General features: G+C 37.2%; 1 protein-coding gene across 1 annotated transcript in view; it reads left to right on the plus strand.

The window, feature by feature from the left end:
* The window catches only part of WDR70 (WD repeat domain 70), a 290,059-nt gene that overhangs the window by 111,583 nt on the left and 159,816 nt on the right, over positions 1-18,660 (plus strand). The window contains exon 9 of the mRNA XM_039250525.1: positions 12,093-12,169. Within this exon, the coding sequence (XP_039106456.1) occupies positions 12,093-12,169 (77 nt within the window). The remainder of the gene's footprint in view (positions 1-12,092; positions 12,170-18,660) is intronic.

Raw genomic sequence — 18,660 nt, forward strand, 5'->3', positions numbered from 1 at the left:
CAATAGTATTTTCAGTTCTTTCAGTTTTAGCTTCATCTCTTGAAACTGTGTTGTATTGGGTGCATATACACTTAACAATTGCTATGTCTTTTTGATAAATTAATCCTTTTATAATTATATAATGTCTCTCCTAATCTCTGGTGATTTTTCATGTTATGATTTCTACCTTGTGTGATACTAATATATTCACTCATGCCTTTTTTTTTTTTTAGAGAGAGTGTGAGTGAGCTCAAGTGCCAGAGGGGTAGAGAGAGAGAGGGGGAGAGAGAGAATCCCACACAGATTCTGGATTGTCAGCACAGAAGGCTGATGTAGGGCTCAGACTCATAACCATGAGATCATCACCTGAGCCAAGATCAAGAGTTGGGCAGTTAATGAACTGAGGTACCCAGGCACTCCTCAAGCTTTTAAAGTTATTGTTTGCTTGGTATATTTCTTTTGGTATCATTTATTCAATAACATTTATTGAGCGTCTAGTAGGCAAAGCCCTCATGTAGTTTATATGCCAGTGGGGAGACACGAAAATATACAGAAACATATATTGTATAACAAAATCAGAGAGTAATAAGTGCTATGAAGAAAAATGAAGCAGATTAAGGGGATGGAGAGTGATGAGGGGTTTCTTTAGATAGAGTAGTCAGGGAGATCTCTGAGGGGGTGGCATTCAGCAGAGGTCTGGATGAAGGATCCTTGAAGGAGCCAGGCACATGGATATCTGAGAAGGAGCTGTGCAGAAAGAGGAACAGCAAATGCAAGGCCCTGAGTCAAGATGCTTGTTATGTATTTTTCGATTCTTAATTTTTAATCTTTCTTTGTCATATTTCAAGTCAGATTCCTGAAAGAACTGTAATTGTTGGACTTTGTGTTTTAATGTATAATGGTAATTATTGTCTTTTAATTGGTGTGTTTAGGTCATTTTAAGTTTAATGTAATTATTGATAGGGTTGGATTTAGTTCTACCATTTTATTATTTTTGGTTCTTTCTGTTCTTTTTTCTATGCTTCATCTTTCCCGATTCCTTTTAAATTATCTGAGTATTTTTAGAATTCCATTGTTATTTACCTGTTGGATTTTAATTATGCTCTTTGTATAGTATCTTAAGTGGTGCTTTTAGGGAACTATAAAAATAAATTAAATTACGTATAATTTTCTTAGAATTAATATTTGACCATTTCAAGTGAAAAATAGAAATTGTGCAACCACATAAGCTCTTTCCCCAGTCCTGATGTAGTTGTTGTATGTTACGTTTACATATGTTGAAAATCCTATCAGGCAACGGTAATAATTTTTGTTCTCAACAAAAGTTAAAGGTGAAAAATATTGTTCTATTTACTCAGGTATTTACCTTTTCTTTTGCTGCCCTTTCATTGTTTATATTCCAGTTTCTCTTTGTTATCATTTCCCTTTCGCTTGAAGTAGTCTTTCTTTTTTAATTTTTAATTTTGAGATGGAATGCATAAACCATTAAATTTACTCATTTAGTTTATGTTCAGTGGCTTTTAGTATATTCAGTGGTTCTTAGTATATTCATGGAATGTGCAGCCGCCCCCACAATCCAGTTTAGAACACTTTTGTCATCCCCAAAAGAAACTATCAGAGACAATAAAAAGATCAGTGATTGTCAGGGAGTAAGGGGCAAGGAGTGATGATGAGGAAGAGCACAGAGGATTTTAAGACAATGAAACTAGTCTGTATGATAAGACAGTGAAACTAGTCTATATGATGTTATAATGGTGGATGCGTGTCATTATAAATTGTCCAGATCCATAGAACGTACAATATCAGGAGTGAACCTGAATATGAACTGTGGAATTTAGATTAATATGATGTGTCAGTGTAGGTTTATCAGTTGTAACAAATGTACTGCTGTGATGGGGGATATTGATAATAGAGGGAAGCTATGCATATGGGAGCAAGGGCTATATGGAAAGTACATTCCTCTCAATATTGCTGTGAATCTAAAACTGTCCCAAAAAGTAGTAAAAAACAAAATACTCCCTGTCCCTTAGCCAGCATCCCCAACCCTCCCACCTCTTGAAGCCTTGCACAACTACTAGTCTCCTTCTGTCTCTATAGATTTGCCTTTTCTGGATATTTCATGTAAATGGAATCATACAGTGCGTGGCTCTTTTACTTAGCATGTTTTTGAAATTTATCCATGTTGTAGCATGTATCAATATTTTATTTCTTTTCATTGTCAAATATCGTTCCATTGTATGGATACATTTCTCTCTTCTTCAGTTGATGGATATTTGTGCTGTTTCCCCTTTTTTTATTAGGAATAATGCTTCTATGAGCTTTCATGTACAAGTTTTTGTGCAGAGATATGTTGTCATTTCTCTTAGATGTTTACCTAGGAGTGGAATTTCTGGGTCCTTTGGTAAGTCTGTGTTCAGCATTTTGAGGGACTGTCAGACTGTTTTCCAAACTGTTTATAACATTTTACATACCCACCAGTAGTGTAGGATGGTTCCGGTTTTCTACATCCTTGTCAACATTTGTAGTTTTCTCATGTTGTTATTGTTAATTATAACCATCTTCAAGGTGTGAAGTGGTATCTCCGTGGTCTGTGTTGACCATCTTTATGTGTATATATTAGCCATTTGTAAATTTTCTTTAGAGAAATGTCTGTTCAAATCCTTGCCCATTGTAAAATTGGGTTATTTGTCTTTTTATTATTGAGTTCTAACAGTTTATATATTCTAGATATTTGTCCTTTATGTGATAATATGATTTGCAAATATTTTCTCCTATTCTTTGGGTTGTCTTTTCATGTTCTCAATAGTGTCCTCTGAGGCACAAAAGTTTTAAATTTTGATGAAACTCAATTTATTTTTTCCTTTGTTTTATGCTTTTAGTGTCATTGCCTAACCCATAGTCATGGAGAATTATGCTTATATTTTCTTTTAAGAGTTTTATAGCTTTAGCTTTTACATTTAGGTCTGTGATCAGTTTAGAGTTAATTTTTTTTGTGTGGTATGAGGTAGGTGTCCAACTTTATAGTAAGTATTCTTAAAATAAAATAATTTTTGAATTTCTTAGCTATTCTTTGAATTTCTATATAAAATATATGATCAATTTTCAATTTCTGTCACATTTCTTTTAAAGCAGAGTCTTTTGGTGACAAGTTCTCTTAGTTTTCTTTCATCTTACAGTGTCTTTATTTCACCTTCATTCCCAAAGTACATTTTCTATACATTTATGTTGACAGTATTTTTCTGTCAGTACTTTAAAAATGTTGGTCCACTGTCTTCTGGCTTTATTTTTGTTAGTAATTATGCAGTATTTCAAGTATCTGTTTTTCTTTATGTAATGTGTTGTTTTTTATATTTGCTTTTAGAATTTTTGTTCTCTATTTTTGGACTTTAGTGGTTTATTATGTGTCAAGGTGTAGGCTTTTAAAAATTTATTTATTATTACTATTATTATTATTTTTTGTTTTGTTCATCCTGTTTGGCATTCACTGAGGTTCTTGGATCTGTAAATTTACCCCCTTCACCATTTTTGGGACATTTTTAGTCATTATTTCTTCAAATATTTGTCTGTACCTCTCTCTCTTCTCCTAAGTCTCATGTAATATGAGTACTAAACTTTTTGATACTGTCTCATAGCTTTCTGTGATTCTGCTCATTTTTTCCTGTTAGATTAAATTATTTCTTTTGATCTGTCTTCAAGTTCATTGAGTCTTTCTCAGACATTTCCATTCTATTGGGCCCCTACAGTGAAATTTTTATTTCCATTGTTATATTTTTCAATATGACCAAGCTTCCATTTTTAATAGTTTATTTTTCTTTGCTGAGCACTTATATCTTTGCATTTGTTTCAGATGTGTTTGCTTTCCCTTTATGTATCATGGTTATAAACACCAATTTTAAGTCTTTTTAAAAAATGTTGATTACAACATTTGGATCATTTTGTGGTTGGCATCTTTTATTATTTCTTGGGAGCTGGTTAGATTTTCCTGGTTCTTAATTAAATGTGATTAATTTTAGGTTGTATCTTTCATATTTGAATATTATGTTATGATATTCTGAGTCCTGTCCAAAACCTCTGGAGAATGCTGAATTTTCGTTTCTTTGTGTGGTTTCTTTTTTGGCTGAGGGTGAGCCTAATTAGATTTAGACTCTAAGTCCTGATCTGCTTCCTGTGAGTATTAATTTTCAAAGCATTTTTGTATGCTATTCTGGTTTGCTTCATGTACATGTTACCCAGGGATTCATATGGACCCTGGCTAGTAGGTTTCACACAGTACACCTCAGGACTGAGTGGAGGACTTTTTGTACAGATTTAAAGGATATTTTTCTCCAGATTTCTTACCCTTCCCCTTATGATTTTTCCCTTTATTCTCTTTCAGGGGTTTCTGTTCTGATGTTGCTGAAAATCACTCTTTTTATGCATTCAGACAGTGCCCATACTGTAGCTTATGCCTCCTGGCAAAGCTTGACTGGGGTAGAAAAATAAAAATTTCTCTACTCCACAGCAGCTGTTTTCTTTCTTTTTAAAAACATTTATTTATTTGAGAGTGAGGAAGGGGCAGAGAGAGAGGGAGAGAGAGAAAATCCTAAGCAACCTCCTCACCAGCAATGTGGAGCCTGATGTGGGGCTTGAACTTACAAACCATAAGATCATGACCCGAGCCAAAATCAAGAGTCAGACACTTAACTGACTGAGCCACTCAGGCACCCCCATAGCAGCCGTTTCTCTCTGTTGGTGGGAAAAGTCAGTGTAGCTACCCACTGATGGCATTTTCCCAAATGTAAAGCATAGAGTATCAGAAAGGTTCTATTCTACTTATGTTGGTAGGTGATCTGCTTTCTTGTTAATACTGGCCTACTAGAAAGCATGGAGTGTCAAAAGTGCCACACACTTTTGCTGTCACACGGTTTGCTGTCATTGTTGCTTCTGGTTCAGAGGAGGAGGCACCATTCCTCTTTGTTGCTGGCTTTTTCCTGGTTTGGGTCAGGAGAGCCAGCAAGTATCTTCTCTGAAGGGCTGCTCCTGTTACCGAGACGACAGCCGCTGTTTTGTTGCTGGCACTCATCTGCTGTAAATGACCTCACAGGGCCACTGCTGGTTGGGAGGATGAGAAGCATCACCCCAGAGCCAGCACTTGCCTGGTGTGAAATGAAGGAAATTGATGATTCTTTGCCCTGTTAGGACAACTTCCATTTTTGGTGCCAGCACTGAGGAGAGACTTGGTAGCTTTCTTGCTTGTGCTTGGCTGGCATAGGGTAGGTCAGATCACAAGAACTTCGTTCCTCAGGCCTTTCATCCCCATCCCTCAGGCCTTTCATCCTATGCCCTCCAGAGTGGAATCTTTCTTTGGAACTTTGTCTGCTCTTGCTCTTAGTTTTTAGTTGTAGACTGCCCCAGAGCCTAAGTCGAGAAACGTAGAAGGCAAAAATCATCCCCAGACTACTCCTTAAGACTGAATATCCCCCAGACTTCATATGTTGAAAACATAACCCCCAAGGTGATGGTGTTAGGAGATGGGGCTTTTGTGAGGTGATTAGGCCATGAAAGTGGAGCTGTCATGAATGAGATAGTGCCCTATGGAAGTGGCCCAAGAAAACTTTCTTACCCCTTCACCATGTGAGGTTACAGTAAAAGGATGGCTTCTGTGAACTAGGAAGTTCAGACATTAAATCTGCTGGCACCTTGATCTTCAACTTCCCAGTTTCCAGAACTCTGGGAAACAAATATTTATTGTTCATAAGCCACTCAGTTTATGATATTTTTGTTACAGTGGCCCAAATGGACTAACAGGGAAAGATAGCACTCTCTTGTCCTCAAGTCACAGCTCAAGGGAATGTAATGGGTGGAGCTAGATTGCATTCCTGTGTCACATCTATAAGGGAGGCTGGCAAAGATAGAGGCTGACTTTTCCACTTCTCTATGAGAGGTAGTCTCTGTCTTTTACTGAGTCATATTTTGGGGAATTTCCTAAACACAGAAGAGAGTTCATATTCTCCATGGCCAGAGAGAATGATGTGTTATTTATATAGTCACCCATTTACACAACACAGCTGCTTAATTAATTTACAAACTTTGGCTTCATCTGTGGTTGCAGCCCAGACCCAGTTCTTTAGGGAAACTTGTTGTCTCTCTCTTTAAAATGTATCCCAAGTCATCTTACCTCCGAATACCTCACTGCTGTGCCCTAGTCCAAGCGACCGTCAGTGTTCAGATGAACCACATCACTGTCTTTCCAGCTGGCCCTCTTAATTCCTCTTTTGACATTGCAACAGGCTTTTCTTCATAGAGCAGCTAGGACATTTTTTTAAGTGTTTATTATGATATAATTTCAAATTAACAGAAAAGTTATAGGAATAGTACATAGAACTTACTTACACCTTTTTTTCAGATTCATCAGTTGTTAGTATTTTGTCCCATTGCTTTATCTTCCTCCCCCCCTCCTCAGCTAACACAAACTCTGTCTTTCTTTTTCCCTCCCTCACACTTATATCCTCCCTCACTCACACTCATATGTAAATGCACATACATTAGAATTATGTGTGTGTGTTTAATATTCCCCAGCTTTTGACATAACTTGCAGGCATCATGTTCCTTTACTCATAAATCCTTCAGTGTGGTTTTCCTAATAACGTATGATCTTTTTACATAACTATGAATTTAGCGTTGATGAAATAGTATTTAATCTCCAGCCCATAGTTATCTCAACAATCTTCTTTATGATTATATGCCCACCAGTTCACTAGTCATGCCTTTTTGTCTCTTTTAATTGGGAATAGTTCCTCTACGTTTTGTTAAAAGAAACTTTGGTATATTTGAAGACTCTAAGTCATTATTTTGTAAATGTGTAGAAGTTGTAAATATGTAGCAACAGATGTAGGATTTGATTCTGCCTGTTATTTCTCATCATGAGAGTTTGGGTATGCATTTCTAGAAAGGCTGTTACAGTAACGATATTGGGTCCTTCTTACATCCTCCTATCAGGAAGTACGTGATACCAGTGCATCACGGTATTGGTGACGCTAATTTGGATGACCTGTTTAAGGTACTGTAATACCAGATCTCTTCCCTAGTTATTTTCTCTTTGTAATCATTCAGCAGTTTGCAGGGAGATTTTGATAGCATGGAAATACCTTGCTCATTACCAGACTTTTCTCTCTGAGTTTTAGCATCCATTGATGATTCTTGCCTGGATCAATTATTACCACGATGATTGCAAAATGGTGATTTTTCTAACTCCATCATTCATTTTATATTTATTAGTTATCATTCTACTGTAAGGAAGAGCTTTCTCTTATTTATTAATATATACTCAGGATTTCTTAATTTAGTAAATGGTTTATAATCTGTTACTTTTGTTATTTATGTTAATGTCCTTATTGTCCCAGGGGAAGCCCCTCAACCTGCACTTTATTTATTCTTTTAACAAATCCCCATCATTTTTTGCACTTTCTTACTTTTTGGTACAACCACATGTTCCATGTTCATGTTGTGTGAACAAGAATCAAACATCTCTCCAAGGAGCCTCATTTCCTGTAATGGAGAACACAGTTTAGAAACTAGGATCTCTGTGCTAGGGTTGCTGGGGAGTCATTACCTCTAGCCATTCACAGCATACAAAGCTAGAGAAGGGCTTACATACACACATACACCTATATTTGTAGCTACCTGTTTGACATCATGGGTTCATACTGATATCCGTAATTTCAGTCAAAACTCATAGAGTTCTTTCTAGTCTTTCTTCTTCCCACTTTTGGAACTCCCTTCTTTAACAGCAAAAAAGGCGACTCCCATGGTCCTCAACATATTTCCTCACTTGCTTAATTCTTCATTATAATGAAAGCAGTTTCAGAATTGTTAATGCGTACCACTGCAAAAAAGAAACACATATATTAATTAGAATTCAATATATATTTATGCTTCTTTTGGTCTTTAGCCTGAGAGTATGTATTAGTTTCTTAGGATTACTATAATAAATTACCACACAGTTAGTAGCTTAACAGCAGAAATTCTTTCACATTTCTGGAGGCCAGAAGTCTTGGAATCAAGGTACTGACACAGCCATGCTCTGTCCAGTGGCTCTAGGGGAATCCTTTCTTACCATTTCCAGCTTCTGGTGATTTCAGGTGTTCCTTGGCTTGTGGCAGTATAACTCCAGTCTCTGTCTTCATCTTCTCAGAGCTTTCTTCTCTTTGTGTCTTCTCCTCTTCTGACTCTTTAGGGTCATGTTTCCAACTTCCAGTGGTTAGGACATGAGTATTCCTTGGTGGTTAAATGAGCTACCATTTAACCCAGTACAGGGTATACAGTTACTTGAGTTATTACCTTCAGTTTATTCTTTCAGTGTATTTATTGTTCATTTGAAATACAGTAGGGTTCATTTGTTTCTGTTTATATTGAATTTTAGGTTTTTCCCAGCCTTATTTGTTTGTTTTTGAATATGCAAAACATCAGTTTCAGAAATCTGATAACAAGTTAATAGATATGGAATTATAAATTGTGATTCTTATTAAGGAAATGGACAGGTGCACTGGAAGAGAACAACAGAATGGGCCATATAGACTCAGAGATAGGGCTAGGTCATACTTATTTGAATAAGTGGAAAAGCATACTTATTTGAATAAGGCCTTGATTCAGGAAAAAAGCTGGTTGTATTGGAGGAAATGAAAGAAGGCCAGTGGATTCATGTCTGTTGGGGAAGAGGGAGGACAAAATAAGTGCAGTTGTAGAGAAGGCAGGAGCCTGAACATGTGACTCGTTGTAGACTATGTAAAGAGGTTGGAGAGCCAGTAGAGAACAATAACTAGTGGTGGTTTTAGAAGTTTATTTTACATATATATATATTTTTTTCTTTCATAGTTTATTGTCAAGTTGGTTTCCATGTAACACCCAGTTCTCACCCCAACAAGTGCCGTTTTCCATGCCCACCACCCCCCCTTCCCCCCCCCCCCCCCCCCTGTCAAGTTGGTTTCCATGTAACACCCAGTTCTCACCCCAACAAGTGCCGTTTTCCATGCCCACCACCCCCCTTCCCCCCTCCCCCAGCCCCATGAGCCCTCACTTTGTTCTCAGCATTCAAGAGTTTCTCATGGTGTGTCTCCCTCCCTCTTCCCAACTATTTTTCCCCTTCTCCTCCCCCATGGTCCTCCGTTAAGTTCCTCCTAATCCACCTATATGTGCAAACATATGGTATCTGTCCTTCTCTGCCTGAATTATTTCGCTAAGCATAACACCCTCAAGTTCCATCCACATTGCTACAAAAGACCAGATTTCATTCTTTCTCATTGCCATGGAGTATTCCATTGTATAGATAAACCACATCTTCTTGATCCATTTGTCCGTTGATGGACACTTAGGCTCTTTCCATGATTTGGCCATTGTTGAGAGTGCTGCTATGAACATTGGGGTACATGTGCCCCTATGCATCAGCATAGGTATCCCTTGGGTAAATTCCTAGCAGTGCTATTGCTGGGTCATAGGGGAGTTCTACTGTTAATTTTTTGAGGAACCTCAACACTGTTTTCCAGAGGGGCTGCACCAGTATACATTCCCACCAACAGTGTAGGAGGGTATTTTTATACACTCTTAAAAGTTTATTTATCTAACAATAGAACTCCCCTATGACCCAGCAATAGCACTGCTAGGAATTTACCCAAGGGATACAGAAATGCTGAGGCATAGGAGCACATGTACCCCAATGTTCATAGCAGCACTCTCAACAATAGCTAAAACATGGAAAGAGCCTAAGTGTCCATCAACGGACGAATGGATCAAGAAGATGTGGTTTATCTATACCATGGAATACTACATGGCAATGAGAAACAATGAAATCTGGCCATGTGTAGCAACATGGATGGACCTTGAGGGTGTTATGCTGAGCGAAATAAGTCAGGCAGAGAAGGACAAATATCATATGTTTGCACGTATAGGAGGATTAGGAGGAACTTGATGGAGGAACAAGTGGGGGAAGAAGGGCGGAAATGGTGGGGGAAAAGGAGAGAGGCAAACCATGAGAGACTCTTGAATGCTGACAAAAACTGAGGACTGATGGATGTGGGGGGGAGGGGGGATGGGCATGGAGGAGGGCACTTGTGGGGATGAGCACTGAGTGTTATGTGGAAACTAATTTGACAATAAACTATTTGTACAAAAAAAATAAAATAAATAAAAAAATAAGTTTATTTATTTATTTATTCTGAGAGAGAGAGAGAAAGAGAGAGAGAGAGAGAGAGATTGATTCCCAAGTAGGCTCTGTGCTTGGTGGCAAGCTCAACACAAGGCTTGATCTCACGACCGTGAGATCATGACCTAAACCGAAATCAAGAGTCGGATACTTAACCAACTGAGCCATCCAAGCACCCCAGAAGTATATTTTTAAAAGACTGTATTGGCTCAGTTGGTTAAGCGTCTGACTCCGGCTCAGTTTGTGATCTCACGGTTCATGGGTTCGAGCCCTGCATCAGGTTCTGTGCTGACAGCTCAGAGCCGGGACCCTGTTTCAGATTCTGTGTCTCCCTCTCCCTCTGCCCCTCCCTACTCGTGTTCTGTCTCCCTCTGCCTCAAAAATTAATAAAAACAAAAAAACAAGACTGTATTGTTGCTAGGTGGAGCACATGATGCAAGTATAAAAGTGGAGAGAATAGTGACAGACGTGTTTAGTGTGTAATAACTGAGATAATGTTGGGTTCTACAAGAGTTGTAGTGGTGGATAATGAGAAAAGTAGATAGATTTAAGATGTATTTTGGGTTGAACTGACAGGACTAACTAAGGATTGTATTTAGTTGGACAGAGAGGGTTTTAGGTTTATGGTTATTGTAGTATTTAAGGATGACTCCCACGTTTGTAATTTTAGCAACTAGGAAAGAAGTTGATTGCAAATGAAGTGGACAGTAAGAAGCAAATTTCCCTATTAGACCTATTATTATGTTTGAAATGCCTAAGACATGCAAATGGAAATGTCAAGTTGATAGTTAGATATACAGGAGAGGAAAGTGGAATCCAAGACTTCCCTTCTGGTACCATTACTTCAGTTCATGCTTCCCTGCTGCATATCTGTGATCCCCTTTTGTACCCAGTAAAGATAACAGATTTCAGGAGTTGACCAGGTGTTGTGGGCAACTTGGACTGTAGATGGTCTCCAGGTTTATGTGTGGGTACTCCAGTTCCAATTCATTCTTTCCAGAGAGATACAGTTATTTTCCTTTAAATCATTTAAAGATACACATTTTGCTTCTTATAGCCCAGTTTTATTTTGGACCCTTTCAGAATGAGAGATTTTTCAGTTATTAGGTATTAGGCTCTTTTTTGCCCCATCTGAACATACTGTATGAGGTCACTCTAGCTGACTTTGCACCTAGAAGGGGAATGTGTGTGTATGTGTGTATTTATGTTTGATATGTACTCTGTGTGTGTCAGTTCGTATACCAACATCACATTGTTTTAATTACAGTATTTTTTTTTTATTATGTTCTATACTTAGTAGGGCTAATCTTTTTTTTTTTTTTTTTTTACAAATAGTTTATTGTCAAATTAGTTTCTACATAACACTCAGTGCTCATCTCCAAAGTGAGTAGGGCTAATCTTGAATCATTTTAAAGATGTCTCTCCTTTTCTCACAGATTTATTCTTACAGATATATGGTAGAATCAAGATTGTGGACACATTTTTAAGAAGTGCAGATTTTTCCCTTTACCCTCTTGGTTTTACCTTGATTATTTGCAAATACTTTCTAGTCTTCTTTTCCATTGAGAAGAGAGTCTTTAAAGAAGGGTCTATCTGTCTCTTATTATGGGTTTTTCCATTTATTTCTTTCTTAAAGAGAGGCTGTCAATTTCCTTTATGTTTCCTTCCTTATTAAGCACCCGTTCTATATAAGCACTGAGTTAATTTCTGGGCAGAATAATTATATGGTGAATTAAACAAAGTGAAATAAACAAAGCATGTTATGAAATAAAATTGACGTAGCATAATATGTTTAATATTATAGTTTAATAAAATAGTGTGATCTTGGGAGGACTAAAAAGTTTAACTTTAAAGCATGATATGTCAGTTTCTGGTCATTTTGTTTATTTTTAAATCTTTTTTAAATATCTTTTTTCATGTATTTTTATTTTTTAAGGGTCATACAGCAATGCTTCATACTGGCTCATGGCATCCCAAAATAAAAGGAGAATTTATGACTTGCTCAAATGATGCGTGAGTACTATTGATAATTCATCTAGTACATTAATATCTTTTAGTGTTTTCTTTAACATTTGTATTGTTACAAACTTGCCTGTAAAGTAAGAGATAGAGTATTAGGGATCCTGATGTTTATGACTTCTTATTCTTGGTTTCCTTTTTTAAAGTTTTTACTTTTATTCCAGTTATCATATAGTATAATATTACGTCTTTAAAAACATTTTTAATGTTTATTATTTTGAGAGACAGAGAGAGACAGAGCATGCTTAGGGGAGGGGCAGAGAAAGAGGGAGACACAGAATCTGAAGCAGGCTCCAAGGCTCTGAGCTGTCAGCACAGAGCCCAGTTTTCATTTATACGATATAGTGATTCCACACTTTCATACAACACCTGGTACTTATCACATAAGTACACTCCTTAATCCCCATCACCAATTTCACCCATCCTCCCACCCACCTCCCTCTGACAACCATTAGTTTGTTCTCTATAGTTAAGAGTCTGTTTCATGGTTTGTCTTTCTCTTTTTTAATTTCTTTGTCCATTTGTTTTATATCTTAAATTCCACATGTGAATGAAGTCGTGTGGTATTTGTGTTTCTCTCTCTGGTTTATTTTACTTATCATAATACTCTATAGGTCCATTCTGGTTTTTGGAAATGTCAAGATTTCATACTTTTTAATGGCCAAGTATTATTCCAGTGTGTTGTGTGTGTGTCTGGGTGCACGCGCGCGTGTGGGTTTGTGAGTGGAAAAAAAGGCACAGCTGGAGGTATCACAATACTGGACTTCAAGTTAGATTACAAAGTTGTAGTCATCAAAAACTGTGTGGTACCAGCACAAAAATAGACATATAGATCAATGAAACAGAATAGAAAACTCAGGAATAAACCCAAAATTATGTGGTCAATTAATCTTTGACAAAGCAGGAAAGAATAGGCAATGGGAAAAAGTCTCTTCAACAAATGATGTTTGGTGAAAACTGGACAGCACCATGCTAAAAGACAACCTATTGAATGGGAGAAGATACTTGCAAATAACTTATCCACTAAAGGGTTAGTATCCAAAATATATAAAGAACTTATATAATTTAACACCTAAAAATGAATAGTCCAATTAAAAATAGAAGACATGAACACATATTTCTCCAAAGAAGACATCCAGATGGCCAATAGACACATGAAAAGATGCTCAACATCACTCATCATCAGAGAAATGCAAATCAAAGCCACACTGAAATGCCAGCTTATATCTGTCAGAATGACAAGAATCAAAAAGATAAGAAGTAATAAGTGTTGGCCAGGATGTGGAGAAAAAGGAACCCCTGTGCGCTCTTGGTGGGAGTGTAAACTGGTGCAGCCACCCGGGAAAGCAGTCTGGACTTTCCTTAGAAAGTTAAAAATACAACTATTTTATGGCTCAGTAATTGCACTACTGGGTATTTAACCCAAAATACAAAAGACTAATTAAAAGGGATACATGAAGTTCTATGTTTATAGCATGTTTATTTATAATAGCCGAATTATGGAGGCAGCTCAAGTCTCCACTGATAGATGAATGGAGAAAGAAGATGTGGTATATGTGTACAATGGAATATTATTGAGCCATAAAAAAGATGCAATCTTGCCATTTGCAATGATGTGAACGGAGCTAGCATATTATAAAGCTAAGCCAAATAAACCAATCAGAGAAAGAGAAGTATCATACGATTTCATTTCATATGTGGAATTTAAGAAACAAAAAAGAAAAAAAAGAGAGAGAGAGACAAATCAATGGACTTTTCTCTTGTATTCATTTCTATTAGGTTTTGGAACCAAGATTATACTGGTTTCCTAAGGCAGCTTTCCCTTTTTTTTCCTATTTCCTGGCATCCATGTCCAAGTTCATAAACATGCCTGTAACCTTATGCAACTGTCAAGGTCATCCAACAAGTTGAATTAAAATCCACACCAAGAATTCTAATATAGAAAGTATTTTAGAAGACTTATTTTATTTTTGACTACAGTTTCTCAGATATTTTTGGAAGAAATATATTTAATAAATTTAGAATAAATATTAGAAGTAAGCAGGAGGAATTTAGAAGAAAATGCTTTGATAGAAAAAATTCAGAAAAGTATCTGTGATGTTATATTAATTGTACTAATATTGTTATACTTCAGTTTAATTGTCAAACCAGTATTTTCCGTTGTAACATTAGAAGATACTCTTTTTTTTTTAAAGAAAAAAAATTTTTTAATGTCTTTAATTTGAGAGACAGTGAGCAGGGGAGGGGCAGAGAGAGAGAAAGAGAGAGAGATTGACAGAGAGAGAAGAGACACAGAATCCGAAGCAGGCTCCAGGCTCTGAGCTGTCAGTACAGAGCCCGACGCGGGGCTTGAATCCACGGACTTTGAGATCATGACCTGAGCAGAAGTTGGACGCCTAACTGACTGAGCCACCCAGACGCCCAGAAGATATTCTAAATAGGTTTTAGGTAAAAAAAATAATAACCATGGTATATTGGTTACTCTCCATCACACTGAAAAATACACAGTGCTAATTAACACGTGCTTGTCAGGTTATGGTTACCAGTAGTGTAGGAGTAGAGGGGAATCCTGTCCAGGTCAAAACGAGCCTTTCCTGTAAGTCACATACATTATGAATAAGTTTAGATACATTAGGAGTGAAGAACCAGATAGCTTTTGTGAGAAACTATTCCATTGGAGGTGAAGGCGGTGCTTACTATTTTGTTCTGGCCTCCTGTATGCCCAGTTAAATTATGATGTTAATTTGGAGTATGAGTTGGAGATGCTGGTACCTTAAACTTTTGATTTTATGCATTTCAGTATTAAACACAAACCTGAGATCAGGCCAATTTAGGAATGAAATGAGGAGGAAGAGGGTAATATGGAAATCTTTTTGGTTTTCCTGAGTTTATCAGAATGAAGCATATAATAAGGCAGAGGTTACTACATTATACTTGGAAGTAAATGTTAATGAAAACCAGATGGTATTGAAGATAAAAATGCTTACTTATTCAGAGGAAGTCAGTTCTACTTGTGAATTTATATGATCTGATTTATAATTTGTAGTGCACAGAGTGAAAGTACAAATGATACTACACTAGTGTAATCTGAGTCCTTGGTGCAGAATTTGTACTGAGCAGATTCAAGCCCAGCACAGGCTCTGTCCATAGGTACTGCTGAGTGAGTCAGATGCTTCCATTATGTACCTGGAGGGTTTTCTATTGCTTACTCAGGAATTTGTATCTCAGAAGAATTTGTTCATATCTATTATAACTACTCCTATATGAAGTTAACAATGAGGAAAAAGCAGAAAAATAATGAAGTGCACAGACAAACATTTCACAGTGAGTGGCTGCAGAAAAATAGACAGTGTTAGGTAAGAATAGCTGAGGAGGTGACAAGACTTCAATGTAATGTCTCCTTTTGAAGTCAGGGGAGGGAGGACATATAGAAGAATAGTTAGGCAGTGGTAGGGCCCGTGCTACTTACAAAAAAACAAAACAAAATGGGCACTTAGAAAGTGGGTTTAGGCTGGAGTTAAAGAGGAGGAACTGGTGTATATCACAAAATAGCCACGAGATCCATTTGTAAATACTTGTGAAAAATGACTCCCAAGTACTGAATGAATCTTTGAGGGCTAGAATTCTGCAATAGCTAGCAGAATTAAGAACTATATATATATATATATATATATGGCAGAATAAGACCAATAGTTACTCCAAGGTACAGTGATCTGAGGAAAAGTCAGGCTGCTCATGTAGTATTAAAAATGTTCACTAACAATGGCTCAGGTGGGTACAGGAAACATAGAAAAAGAGTTGTTAATGACACTTGCTTGAAAGAATCAGGGAAAGCTTTACACTAGGGTTTGTAATATGTGTACAGTAATCTCCCTTATCCACAGGGGATATATCCCAAGATCCACAGTGGACGCCTGAAACCATTGATAGTACCAAGTCCTGCATGTACTATGTTTTTCCTGTACATAATTACCTGTGAGGAAGTTTAATTTATAAAAAACACACAGTAAGAGATTAACAACAGCAATGAATAATAAATAGAAAAATTACAATATACTGTAATAAAAGTTATGTAAGGGGTGCCTGGGTGATTCAGTCAGTTAAGTGGGTGACTCAGTTGATTAAGCGTCTGACTCTTAATTTCAGCTCGGGTCATGATCTCATGGTCCACAAGTTCAAGGCCTGCATCAGGCTCTCCAGTGACAGTGCAGAGCCTGCTTGGGATTCTCTTTCTCTCCCTCTCTCTCTGTCCCTCCCTCCCTCAAAATAAATAAATAAACTTTAAAAAATTTATTTAAAAAAGTTATGTGAGTGTGCTGTCTCTCTTAAAGTATCTTACTGTACTGTACTTACCCTTCTGGTGACAGTGCAAGATGGTAAAATGCTTACATGATAAGATGATATGAGGTTTCTGACATAAGCATTGTGCTATGTGCATTAGGTTGCTTTTGACCTTCTGATGATATGTTAGAAGGAGGATCATTTTCTTTTGGACCAGGTTGACCATGAGTAACTGAACCATGGAAAGTGAAACTATAGATAAGGAGGGGATTCCTGTATTGATATAAATTCCTTTTGTGGAAAAGTAGGGAAGTGATGAGAGAGGACATGGACTTAGAGAAGAATATAGGGAAATCTTAATTTGGGCACTCTAGGATGTTAGGATATAGAACATGCAAAATATATAGTGAACCACAATTAGGTAATTTTATCTATGAACAAAAGAAATAGCCTCATATTAGGGTTTATAATTTACACTGTGAAATGAGTATTTAGAGACATTAAAATCTAGTCCATTTTGTTTTCTTTTGAGCAACTGAGTATTGTGAAATGTGTATGCCATGAAAGAATAAAATTAGGTGGATGCTCTAAATTAAAGGATTCATGGCAAGCATAGAAACCATTTAATTTGTGAACGTTGGTTTGATTTTCTTTCTTCTGAAGGAGGAGAGGAAAGAGAGGGAGGGAAAGAAGGACAAACCAAAAAAAAAAAAAAGACAATAAAGAGACAATTTGGGGGATAATTGGGGAAATTTGGCTATTAGGTGATATGACAGATTAAAAAATTGGCCACAGTTCTTCATCTTTCCTTGTGCCCATGCTCTTTTCAATGTGACTTTGCAGGTACTCCTGTTAAGAAATGGTGACTATTTCCCTACCTCATGATAATGGGCTGGCTCACAGAAGGTGACAGAAATGATGGTGTGCCATTTCTGAGCATAGGCTTGTGAAGAGTTCTTGTGCCTTCCACTTTCTTGGAGACATAGCATTGCCATCTTATCAAACTCTGGCAAACCTACTGGAGGGTGAAATATCTGGTGGAGGAGAGTTCAGTTTTCCTAGTTAAGGCCATCCTAGCTTATAGTCTGCCAACTCCCAAACTTGTGAGAGACCCAAAGGTGGATCAGCAGAACTGACTACAGACGCATGAATTAACCAAACTAGGACAGAACCACCCAGCCAAGACAGAATCACCCACCTGACTGGTAGACTCATAAGCATTAGTGTATGCCTATTGTTTTAAGTCATTAAATTTTAGAAATGTTTTGTTAGGCACCAGCTGTTTACTGATACAGATGATATTATTGAATTATGTAGAATCATGGTTATACAGAAGAATGTCTTTGTTCTTACAAGACACCAGCTGATGACTTTAGGTGTGAAATATCATGTGATAATGCAACTACTTCAAAATGGTATAACAAAAAATAACGTATGTCTGTTTGCATGGTGTGTGTGTGTGTGTGTGTGTATGTGTGTTTATCTTTGGAAAGTGAGAGACTGAGAATACAGATGTGACAGAATGTTATGGTATATGGTGTCCATTTGGAAAGGGTATATGGTGTTTATTGTACTGCTCTTTTAACTTGTTTGTAGCTTTAAGCTTTTCAAAATAAAAGTTGGGAGTATCTTCTTAATACTGGCTTATTTGGATGTCGTCCTGTTAGAAGGTGGAGGAGCGAGAGAAAAGTGTTCTTCAGATTGATAAAGCACTTTGAGACTGAAAAACAAAGGAAGTGACTTCATATCATTTACACGGAGATTTATTTAGGGTAACTTACTGACAGGGGGGATCAGCTCTTCTCTGCAAAGCCTGGACCTTAATCCACTAATTTATAGTGATGTGGTGAGGCCAAAGGGTGGGTATCTAAAGTGGCACCATTTGTGTGCTAGAGGGGAGGGAGGGGAAGAAACTATGTCATCTCTACTAGTTATCTAAATGACTTTAGGGAAGATCAGAACAAGCCTTCCTGTATTCCAGTCTGGGTACCCATTAAACTTCCATGGGCCTTGGTACACAAAGGGCCAAAGATGGAGTCAATATTGTCAGCCCTTGTACAAATCCATCCCATTCCCACCTTTATTTTCTCTATAGGTTGAATGTAAGGTGGAGTATAAAAAGTCATTATTATAATTAGTTGCATTCTACTTTGATCAAGTTTTTTCTTGGATAGTTTTTCAGTGTATCTTAAGTTTCTACACGT

The sequence above is a fragment of the Hyaena hyaena genome, unplaced genomic scaffold, assembly GCF_003009895.1.
Source record: "Hyaena hyaena isolate Hyena2069 unplaced genomic scaffold, ASM300989v1 scaffold_372, whole genome shotgun sequence".
In the NCBI taxonomy this organism is placed as follows: Eukaryota; Metazoa; Chordata; class Mammalia; order Carnivora; family Hyaenidae; genus Hyaena; species Hyaena hyaena.